Source organism: Ceratotherium simum, chromosome 11, assembly GCF_057802395.1.
Source record: "Ceratotherium simum simum isolate JZ-2026a chromosome 11, ASM5780239v1, whole genome shotgun sequence".
Lineage (NCBI taxonomy): Eukaryota > Metazoa > Chordata > Mammalia > Perissodactyla > Rhinocerotidae > Ceratotherium > Ceratotherium simum.
In genome coordinates, this window is record NC_141910.1 from 51,703,359 (window position 1) to 51,715,692 (window position 12,334).

General features: G+C 46.5%; 1 protein-coding gene across 1 annotated transcript in view; it reads left to right on the forward strand.

The window, feature by feature from the left end:
• The window catches only part of ALK (ALK receptor tyrosine kinase), a 685,772-nt gene that overhangs the window by 551,530 nt on the left and 121,908 nt on the right, over positions 1-12,334 (forward strand). The window contains exon 6 of the mRNA XM_087436965.1: positions 8,923-9,054. Within this exon, the coding sequence (XP_087293091.1) occupies positions 8,923-9,054 (132 nt within the window). The remainder of the gene's footprint in view (positions 1-8,922; positions 9,055-12,334) is intronic.

Here is a 12,334-nt window from a genome sequence, read left to right on the forward strand (position 1 = left end):
TGGTGTTTAGCTAAAGATGCAAAGGAACACGGAAAAGGTGGGAAAGTGGGTTGTGCCAGGTGTGCAAAGCCTCAATTTATATTGAATGGTGTGGAAACCAGCAAAAGTTCAAGGTAGGAGTAGGACCTAAAAGGAGCTGGGCTCAGAAAGCTAATTCTGGTGGTGAGGTGACTCCAAAGACAATCTTGAAAATTCACCACTGCAATTATTTTTCATAGCTATTATTTGTGTTGTAAATTACTATTGCATTTGTTTCTATCATTGTTTTGCTGAAAGGGTCTGGCCGTTTAGATCCTCACCTCTGCTATGGGATGTGAGGGATTCCCAAAGGTGCTGTCTGTCCCCAAGATCTGGCCTGTCCAACTTCTTCATTGACCCCTTGCCACCCACCCCCCATGACCCATTCTCCCCAACTCCTCAGATACTCTCTGAAATTAGCTCATTAGCATCCCACATGTTGTTTTATGTACACAATTTCATTTGATCCACACCAAAATCCTGTAAATTAGATAGCATCCCTAATTTACAGAAGAGAAAAACCCTGTGAACTATGTCAGAGTTCACACCACTAGCTAGGAGGAGAATGAACCTAGTATAATTTTATCTACACCTTAGGGGTCTCATCAATACAAACTCATCAATACAAACAAAGCAATACCTTGGGTTTGCTGGAGTAATAGCAGAAATGGAATCTAGGTGTGAAAGGAACTCTGAGAACTCTGGACCAAGGAAGGAATCATCATGGTGAGGGGGTGGGTGGTGCTGGAAGGCTTGGGATTCTTCCAAGGGGAGAAGGAACTGAAGATCCATTTATTTCTCTAACACTAGAGGTTCTCAGACTTTGGTGTACCCAGTTGTCACCCAGGGATCTTGTGGAACATGTGGTTCCAGAGTTCCATCCCCAGATATTCTGACTCTGTACGTCTACGGGGGACCCAGGAAGCAGCGTGATTACCAAGCTCTTGTGTGACTTTGATGCAGAGGGTCTGTGGACACACCATCAACACAATAGCCTCAACCCATGGTAAATGCAAATGGCTGGCATTAGAGGGTCTACAAACAAGGAAACTGAGGCCCAGAGGAGAAGTGACTTGCTCAGGGCCTCAGAAGCCTAGAGGCAAGGCTGGGCCTCTGACCAGCTCTCCCAGTTCCCAGTACAGTGCTCTCTTACCCAGCCTGCTGGCAGTCCTCCACAGCTAGCCCCTCTCCTCACCGCTTTACATTTTGAGTAGGAACCCAAGATGCCAGTTCTGTAATGAGGTTGTCCACACTACAATTTATGAGGCCCAAAGCCCTCAGCAGGACTGGTCTCTGCCAGGCTTAATTTACACAGTTCGAAGGCCTTCCAACACCCCCATTAACGTCAGCACAGTGGCGGCGGCTGTTAGCCTGTGCATGCCGTTTGACTACGTCCTCATCATGTCACCATCCATTTTCACGTCTCTGAGCTTGTTTACCCTTGAGCACCTGATTCTCCTCATCCTGGGAAACATTAAGTTTCTAATGGCAGGGAGGAACCTGGCCCAGCCTCCGGGCTCCAGCTCCAGCCCCACCCCTGACCTCCCTTCTCCAGAAGCCAGCCTCCTCCCACACGTAGTCTCCTCTTCTCTTTAAGAGCAAGACCCCCTTCTCACTGAAGCAGCACTCAATTTTCCCCTTTAATGAGTCATCGGTTAGGCAAGAGCAAGCAGGTGGGAGACAGCCCAAAAGCTGCTACAAATATGCTTTTTTTAATGCCACATAAATCACTTTAATTAAAAATTAAGTGCCCTAAAATTTGACATTCATTTAAAAAAGAAATTTGAGTTAGGAGAGTTGTGTAGATTTTGTAGCATCAAATCTCCAAGACACAATTGAAGGAGGAGACTATGTTGGGTTTCTGTTTTGAATGCACAATTAGGGAAAAGGAATCATTCTCAGCGAGTGAACCTAATAAGACACCCGTGGTGTAGAACAGCAATTCACGTAACCTGACCCGGGCCATGCATTTCTCAGATGCAAATCTGAACTAATTTCTACTGCATCCGGATAGGAGATAAATGGGCTAAGAAATGTGGTATGCTGTTTTAGGAGAGATGTTCCAGGATGCAAATGACAGATGACTGAGACAGGAAAAGCCAACATGAGGCAACCAAGAGAAGCTTGCTGGGTGAACGGCTTAGTAAAGATGCATGGGAGAGCAGAAGGCTTCAGGGGAGAGTCATTAAATGGTCAGCATTAGTAAAGATGGCACTAACTATATCAAATCAGCCTTATAAACATGGAGCTACCAACAACCATTGTCCAGAACCCCGGAATCAGGATGTCACAGATGGAAAGGGTCTTGGAGTTTGGATTTGAGGCCACATTCTCATTGCACCAGGGGGCAGTAGAGCCCCATGGAGGTAAAGGATGCACCCAAGACACACAGGTGCTCAGGAGCTGATCCTCCATCTCTCTAAGGAAGTCGTTCTCAACCCTATGCCCATGAGAATCCCTTGAGGGGCTTTTAAAACCATCAAGGCCAAGGGCCTCTCCTTCAGAGATACCGATTTCGTTGGTCCAGGTGGGGCCTGAACATCAACAGTATTTCTGACTTCCCAGGTGACTCCTATGGGCAGTCAGGGCACTGCTCTGGAAGGTGATCTAATCTGAGTCGTGGGAGAACTCCACTAGGATCATCTGACTAGGTTCTGTACCTTTCCCTGCAGTTTACTAGCTGTGAGACCACAGGCAAAGCACCTAGCAAGGAGCTGGTTGCATTTTGTAGTGCCTCACTGTTTAAAAAACATTTCTCTGTACGTGATTTAGTCTCTCAAATCCTCAATCTTCTGATTAATCAAATGGGAATAATAATAACTTCTGCCAGTTTTTTATGAGGTTCAAACAAGAAGGATTAGGAAAGCACATTGTAAGCTATTAAAATGCTATACAAAGGCAAGGAACGATGACAATTTACTACCCCTGGTGACTTACATCATTATTCTGGGAAGAACTGCTGTTTCAAAGGTAATAAATAAATTCCCATTGAGAAGACCCTTACTAACAAAAGACTCCCAAGCACCAACTCTCCCCAGAGTGCCTTGATCTCAGATCTCCCTAACCTTTCTGTGATTAGGGCTTTTGGTGTTTCAGCGATTACCGGGAATCACCAGCAGGCACCTGGGAGTGGAAAGCATCAGGAAGTGCCAGCAGGGAGTGGGGGCTGACTCTTTATATAGAAGCCCCAGCCCTTTCTTGCTGGTCCGGAGGCAGGCTATGACCACCCCATGCCTTCGGTTACCCCACTGCATAAGCCAAAACAATCATTTCACAACCACAGAGAGGATGCTGTTTAGGAAACTCAGGCTCTTGATTAAAACCATTCACCAAGGGTACTTCCCTCCTTGGAATTCATGGGCTCCATAAAAAAAGCTTAAGAAGACAGAGCAGTTGTTTTTTGTTGTGCCTCATTAGTTTTGAGTTTGGGCTGGCTGTAGAGATCAGAGTACCAGGCGTCCATCTAATTGAATCTCTCGCAAGCATACAGTTCCCTGTGGTACGGAGGAGGCAATGCCAAGGAGCCTGTAGTCTCCAGCCGGGGGAAGGAGATGGGGAAGAGCTGGTGGAAGCAGAGCTGAAGGATATGGCTGCTCTGGACTGTCGTTGTGCTTTAGTCAAGGAAGAGAAGTCCTGGGAATAAGCTTCTCCAGGGCATCCAGAGAGTGAAAGCAGCACCACCCTCCCACTACTGGACTCCTCCTTGGTCGAGGTTTGTGGGTGAAGAGCAGGGAGACTGACGTCCTGCCCTTCCATACACACCATCACTGCTCCTGAGGACAGTCATCACCTGGAGGGGTCCCGACAGACAGACACAGTACAAAAGATAGAGAACAAGATGTCAAAATTATGGGTTTCCACCAATCCTTCAGGAAGCCATGTAACCACTCTGAGCCTTTGTATTCTCAACTATAAAATGGGCATAACCATACCTTCCACAGATAATACATAGGATCAGCTTACTTCCCAAATCTTGGGGTGGGAAGATCTCTATACAAGGCACTGCTGTAGACTCATGAATATAAGACGTGATACCTCCCTTCACGTCACTTACAGTTTGGTGAGGAAGACAAGCATACAAGCAGCTAAGGCAGAATGTCCACCACGTTAAAGGCAAGAAGAAGTAATGTGCTATACAAGTCCAAGTGAAGAGATGGTTTATGGAGGGGGAGAATGGGGGAATCCAGGAAAATGTCGTCAATGAGGTCTAGATCCTCATTAAAAGAAGAGTAGATGGTAGAAGACGTTTTCCCAGATGAGAAGGCAACCCAAAGACTACAAAGGGTGACCCACAATTACCAATCCCACATGGAACAAACTCTCTAAGTGTGAAAGAAAAAGAAGAAATCACCAAGGAAAATATGGATAGGTTTGGATTACATACTAACTGAAAACTCCTATATATCAAGATACATTATAAACAGAATGAAAATACACATAAAATACTGGGGAAAATTGTCAAACATATAATAAATAGTTTCATGTCTTTGTTAATAATTTCATACAATTCAATAGGAAAACGTGAAGATCCTAACAGATAAATTGGCAAAAGGAAATGGGCAAATCTTTAAAGGTCAAAGTAAAATAAAGCTAGTAACATATGAAAAAAATACTCAGCCTCACTAATTGCCCAAGAAATACAAAATAGAACAGCCAGGAAATACCTTTAGTTAAAACTAAAAATCATGATAACATTCAGGATCGGCCAGGATGTAGTAAGAGGGACACGCATGTATGAACACAGCTGGTGAGAGTGTAAATTGGATTAACTTCTAGAAAGCAATTTGGCAATATGTATCAAGGGCCTTTAAAAAGTTTATACCCTTTGATTCAGTAATTCCACTTCTGGGAATCCATCCTATGAAAATAATCTGAAATGTCAACAAAGGTTTATGGTCAAAGATAGTCTTCGAAGTGTTTTTAGAAACAGTCCAACAATCCAGTCATTGAATACTGTTTAAATAAATAATGGTACATATCACACAGTATTGTAGCCATTAAAAAGTATTCTTCTGGGGAATTTTTAAACTCTTGGAAAAACTTGTGATATCACCTTGATTATTTTGAGGCATATATACATATGACACACCTATACAGACTTTTAAAGCATAGGCCAAAAAAACTAAAGAGAAATCTTCCAAGATGTTAAAAATGTTGGCCTCTGGATAGTGGGATTCTGGGCATTGGTTTTGTTTATTTTTCCCCTGCTTTCAAACTTTAGACAATAGGCATATATTTTTAGAATGAAGGGAAGTAAAAGAAATTGTAAGACATATTTGGGGAATGACAAGTCATTGGTGTGTGAAACACGCACATGTTCATGAAGACACACAATGAGGAAGAAGGCCTAATCATAAGGTGTGAATAAAACACGACACAGCTTCCATTTGTTCCATAGGTTGAGGAAGACTTTATAGGTTTTTCTATTTTGCTTGCTTTCTTCGGCAGGGCTGGGAGCGAGGGCCATAAGGTCCTAACTGTATTTAATGATCACATAAACGGCATAGGAAAAGATGCTTTGGAAACTAGAAATCACCAAGCAAAGGTGAAGGACAATTTTTTGTATTATCCTAAACACCTTTGCCCTGAAGGAGGGGAAGGGAGGACAGGCGGTGTCACTGGGCAGGCGAGGCCCACCAACTGGGGTGGACACACCAGTCTGGCCCTCATAGCCGCCCCCAGCTGGAGGCCACCTGCATGCCACCTCCTCTCACCTTCACTTAATTGGAAACTTCCCCCATTAAGTGGAAATAATAAAGCCGCCCTGTCCCGGTGGGTATAGGGTTTAGTGAGCAGGCAGATGAAGTCCTGATGCTGTGCTTGACAGGTGGCAGGTATGCCATATGTGATGCCAGGTGTCCTGGCTGTGCCCTTGATTCCTGGGACAAAGTCCACAGCCACCCCTAGCAAAGCAGTCAGTGCTTCAGGGAGGACTCCCCTCCTCCCTCTCTGCATGGCGAAGACGGGACCTGCCAGGGACCAGCACCAGTTCCTTAAAAGCATTTTATTTACCAGCTTCCAAGAGGGCATGACTGACAAGTGGAGAATTGATGCGCAGAATTAAAGCTATAAAATGAATTTGGCATTTACCTTTGAGAACAAGCATTGTGTCTCTTATTGTCGTTCTTTTTGTATTTTGGTCCTGTGTGCTGAGTATTTGGGGAGGCAGTAGGGTAAGTTTTCATTGTGCATTTCCCTGCACTTGGAATTGACAGGGGGTTTGGATAAAACATTGTCTTAGGCTGCCTTGAGGAATAGGGATAGACGGGGGTGCATTTTTCCTTCTGTGTGAGGAAGAAAGGGGCAGAGGTAACTAGTACAGGGAACCACAGAGATCCAGTCACAAAACAAGTTAAAGACCTGAGAAGCTGATCTCAAGCTACACTGGGCTCCAGAGGACCGGGGCCTCAGCTGACATAGTCTATTATTTCAGCTGGAGTCGGGTTTAGATGGTGTATTAGTTTCCTATGGCTGCTGTAACAAACTACCACAAACTTAGTAGCTTAAAACATTTTTTAAACCCCAACACAAATTTATTCTCTTAGAGTTCCAAAGGGCAGAAGTCTGAAATCAGTTTCACTGGGCTAAAGTCATGTTGTCAGCAAGGCTGGCTCCTTCTGGAGACTCTAGGAGAGAATCCGCTTCCTTGCCTTTTCTGGCTTCTAGAGGCCGCCTGCCTTCCTTGGCTCATGACCCTTTCCTCATATTACTCCAAACTCCTGCTTCCATCAGCACATCTCCTATTTCTTACTGTGACTTTCTCGCTGCCCTCTGATAAGAACCCTTGTGATTACACCTGGATAACCCAAGATACTCTCCCCACCTAAAGATCCTTAATTTAATCACATCAGTAAAGTCCCTCTTACCACATAAAGTAATATATTCGCAGGTTTGGGGGATTAGGATGTGGCTATTTGGGGGGTCAATTATTCAGCCTACCACAGACAGGTAACCTCATGCGCAGGCTTTTCGTGAACCCTCCTGGGGCAGGCACTGGCTAGGGCTGGGAGACACACAGAGGCTCAAACAACTTGGTGAAGAAGAGGGGAACATGCACACGTGTTCTAGAGCCAGGTTACATGGAACCAACGTCAGATGAGGCTGGAGCACAGGCTTCGTGGGGAGAGACAGAGACAGGTGAGTCAGGAAAAGAAATTGGGGCCCAAATCACAGAGGACCTTGAAGAACAGGTTAAAGAGTTTGGATGTGATTCCCTGAAGGAAGCAGGGCTTGTGTTTTCCACGCGCAGGAGTCACAGAGAATGCCCAGCCAGGCTGGAGGCCCATCTGACAATGCTGTATGGCCATCTGCCGGCAGCTGACAAATTGAGCCTTATCTGGACCAGCCTGTTAAAGAGGCCCCAAGGCCTCCTCCAGTGCCTCCCTTCCATGAGATGGAGAAGGAAGCTTTGCTGTCTGACAGGCTGGGTCTGAATCCTACTTACCAGCTGTGTGACCTTAGGCAAGTCACTTGAACTCTCTGACTCAGTTTCCCACTTAGGAAATGGACACTGTTAAGACTTGCATAGCTTCTTTACAGGGCGTGATGTGCTAAGCTACACAGAGGGATTCTAGAAGTAAACCAACCGGACTTGATGTTAGTTTCAGGGCTGTTGGAAACAGTCCAATGAACTAAAAATATCATGGAATTTTAGATATTAAAGATCACCTAACCTGGGGAGTCCCACCTCACAATCACCTGGGAGGTTGTATTACAGTAAAATTGAATAGAGGGGAGTCTAATTTCACAGCCAGGGTTGGAGAAGCCCACCCCTTATGTGAGGCAAAGAAAGACTATGGGACTTGTCCAAGTGAGGGTCCTGGTTCATCCTCTCCACACCCAGCTTAGCATTGAGGTGGGTGGGATGGGGTGGGGAGACTGTTGAGGCACCAGCTACCATGGGGATGGAGCTAGACAAGAGGACAGAGTGCAAGGCAGCTAGACCTGGGGGTCGACCCAGGGGGGCCCTGCCTGGTCATCACTACAGGAACCAGAGTCTCCCCCATCCCACACTAACCTAGAGCTGGGTGGCAGGAGGCACACTCAGAAGCACCAGCCAGGTCCTTGCTAGGTGGTCCCCAGGCCAGGTCCCCCATTCAACAGGGCAGGCTAGGCCTGGCCAGCCTTCTCCTCCCAGAATCCTGGCTCTCTGGAGTCACAGGTTAATTAATTATCAGAATGCATTGTTCTTGATACAGAAACAAATAACTTCTAATGTGTTCATTATAAACTGCCCCCTCTCTCTTCTCTCACTGGATAATATGATTTATCTAAGAATTTCAGACCTGGAATGGACCTTAGAAATATCACCAAAAACCCTCCTTTTGTAGACGGAGAGACAGGGGACCAGAGAGAGAAGGGGCAGGGTCAGCATCACACAGCCAGTCATGGAGGAGGTGGTCCAGGCCCCAAGGCCCCGGCTCTCACGATAGTGTTCCTTGCATTCAACAACAGGAAGTGCTGCATGTTTCTAGAATCACTCCAACGGTGGAATCTGGGGTCAAGAACACGGGGAAGACACACTGGACCACATATGCCCCAAATTCAACCTTGAGGGTAGAGCTGCCTGTACGCAGATGAGACTCCACCTGCAGGCTGTCCACCCGGCACACTGAAGCCATGGGTTTGAGGACCCCAGAGTGTTGGGGGAACATGGACCAAACCTCGGGCCACCTTGCTACTCACCATCTCTAGAAAGTGAGACCGCCAGAGGGCTGCGGGTGTGTTAGGGGCTTTGACTTCCTCTCAGCCTCCTGGTGTTGGCCCTCGCTGTGGCCAGACTGAGAAGCAGGTGTCAGTCAGGCCTTGGGGTGTGACCAGCAGGGCAGAGTGATGCTCTCCCTGAAGACTTCCCAGAGGGCCACCCAAACTGACCAGGGGCATGTGTCTCTGTGTGCTCTCCAGGAACGTCCCCGGGCTCCAAGATGGCCTTGCAGAGTTCCTTCACTTGCTGGAACGGGACAGTCCTCCAGCTCGGGCAGGCCTGCGACTTCCACCCGGACTGCACCCAGGGAGAAGACGAGGGCCAGCTGTGCAGTGAGTAGATGGGAGCTTCCCCACCCCACCCCACGCCAGCCCATGCCCATATCTCCCCCTGCCCCCATCACCCCAGGTATGGGAGCTTGGGCAACCTTCCTTACGTCTAGTGCCTCTTGTGTCCTCTCGGTGGCAACTTTCAAAGGCTACACGGTCTTCAAGAGACAGACCTAAGATCTGTGCTCTAGAAACAGCATATATGTTGAGAACCAAGCAAGATCTTGTAAGCCATGCTCTCAGCATCCTCATGGCAGAGAGAAACTGTGCAGGCTAAAGCCCAGCTCTGTAACATGGCATTAGAAGCCCTCTACACCCATACTTCCCCCATGTTTCAAGCCTTATCTTTTATCACCCACCTGCCTCTCTCATCCTCCCAATCTTCCATGTACTCCAGCTCCAGCTGTATCAAACCACGTCTCAGCTCCCTCATGCCTCCATGGCTTTGCTCATGCACTATCCCTTGCCTAGAATGCTCTTTCCCTTCTAGAGTCACATCTATTCTTTAAAGACTCATCTTAAGAGTCGATTCTTCTGGGAAGTCTCCTCTGACCATCCTCCACAAGTACAATTGGTTCTTCTTCCTCTGGACCCCCCCGTAACATCCATTATTTTTTATTGACAACTTTTTAGAGATATAATTCATATACTATACGGTTCACCCATTTAAAGTGTACACTTCAGTGTCTTTGAGCATAGTCACAGGGTTGTGCAAACATCACCACAATCTACTTTAGAACATTTTTATCATCTCAAAAAGAAACTTCTAGCCATCTCTCCTCATTTCCCTCCAGCACCCTCCCCCCACCACCACTACTAGCCCTAAGCAACCACTAACCTACTTTCTGTTTCCATAGATTTACCTATTCTGGGATTCTGGGCATTTCATATAAATGGAATCATACAATATGTGGTCTTTTATAATTACATCTTTCACTTAGCATAATGTTCTCAAGGCCCATCCATGTTGTAGCAGGTATCAGTCCTTCATTTCTTTTTATCATCAAATCATATCTCATTGTATGGATATACCACATTTTGTTTCTCCATTCATCAGTTGATGGACATTTGAGTTGTTTCCACTTTTTGGCTATTATGAATTATGCTGCTGTGAACATTTGTGTAGAAGTTTTTGTGTGGACATATGTTTTCGTTTCTCTTGAGTATATACCTAGGAGCAGAATTGCTGGATATATGGTAACTCTATATTTAACATTTTGATGAACTTCCAAGCTGTTTTCCAAAGTGGCTGCACCATCTTACATTACCACCAGTAATGTATAAGGGTTCTAATTGCTCCACATCCTTGTCAACACTTACTATTATCTGTCTTGTTATTTTAGCCATCCTAGTGGGTGTGCATCCACTACATTTTATGGAGGTGGTTTTCATATCTCTCTTCCTCTCTGTGGGGAGATTGGGTCTGATACTCTTCCTCATATCAATATCTTCCCCCAGTCAGTATCTCAAATGATTCTTGGCACAACATAGGTGCTCAATGACTCTTTGTTGATTAAAATGAATAAATGAGTTGGGAAACTTGGGCTCCATAGAGGAAAATAAATTGCTGAGTTCTTACTGGTAGGTAGGGGCAGAGTCAGTTTCCCAGCCCAGTGCTCACTCCATTGAAGACAGTGTTCTCAGCAGCTGCCTGGCCGGGAGTAAACGCTCCGAGTTTTTACATTTTTGTCAGGGAAACCACAAACACTTACAGAACACACACAGTGTGAGCTAGAAAATGTGCTAGATCCTGGAGCAGAGACAAAGAATGCAGCACCTGCCCTCAAAGCGCTGAAAATCCAGCACAGGGGCGGGAGTGAAAAAAGGGAGCCATACTGGGAAAGGAGGCAGCAGACACATGCCTGGGGTGCTGTAGGGCCAGACACAGGAGCAAGTGCCTCGCCCCTCGGACACACCAGCCCCAAGACGCTGCGGCCTGCAAAACAGCTCTAAAACGTTAACAGTGTCCCCCAGGTCATCTGGAGGACAGATTATCCCAAGGGGGACAAAAGGTTTTATTTACTCCTTTAAATGAAGCAATAAAGAAATCCATTTTTCAATTTGAAAAACTTCCTTTTTATGCAAAACTTTCCAGTGAAGTTGTCCAATAATGAGAGAACTGTGGTTGTTTGGATAACACTCAGTAAGGAGTTGCTGGTAAGCCCTTTGCTTGTCCCACACTGTCCTGTTGCTGGCCTTTCTCCCAGAGCTCTCACTGTGCACGTGGACCACTGTGGAGCCAGCCCGGCCACGGTGCCCGGGAGGGGCCTAGGTGTGTCTCTGTAGTTATTTGTCTCCGCGGTTTTTCCAGTAGTGCCTCTGAGCTGTGTGATTTTGCTTTTGCCTTTTTAAAGTTTTTTGATACCCACTTCCCAGCTGGACACAGGTCAGAGGGCCATGCCCTGATTTACAATTGGGAACATGAAAGCACAGAGAAGGTAATTGATTTGTTCAGGGTCACACAGCATGTCAGGAACAGAGCCATGATTAGAGCACTGAGCCTGCAGGCTCCAGCCCATTACTGTGGGCTCAGGGCATTTCCCCACCATTCTGGGCTTGCCATTAACGGGTTTCCAGGGCCAACTCCAAGCTTGAGGGCAGCCTAGCTCCAGCATAGAGGGCAGGCACCTGGGGCCCAAGGCCTTTCCTGCCACACTTGAAAAGCTGCTCAGACCAGCTGCCAGAATGACAGCTCCACACTGGAGAATACCCCCACTGCGTTCTTTGGGAAAGAAATCGGTTGCTAGGAAGAGAAGTTCAATTCAGAGGGAGGGTTATTCTGATCTTGTTGCCACTCTGATCTTGGCAGTACTCTTGGCAAATATCCTTTTCTGTATTTGTGTGCCCCATTCTCTGGCATTTTTGCTGTTTTCCCTGTCACATTGACTGATGTTAATTCTGGAAACCATCCCCACAAAGAAAACAACAACAGTGATAATAATACTGGCTAACCTCTATTGAGCATTTACTATATGCTGGGAGCTGCTCCAAACAGTGTTCATGTGTTAACTTACTTCAGCCTCACAACAGTCCCAGGTGCTGCTATTACATCCACCATAGACATAAGGAGCCTGAAGTCCGTGGTCAAATGGCCAGCCAGTGGCTGAGCAAAGCCCACACTCTGAACAACTGCAAGCCAGTCTCATTTGTTTTATGAGTTCCCAGCGGTTGGTTGTGCCAGGCACAACCCCAGCTATGTATCCACCCAGGAAGAAGGGGCCAAGAAAAGTCAAGAAAGATCCGGGGCTCTGCCACCACCTTTCTCGGGGATCAGATTATTTGT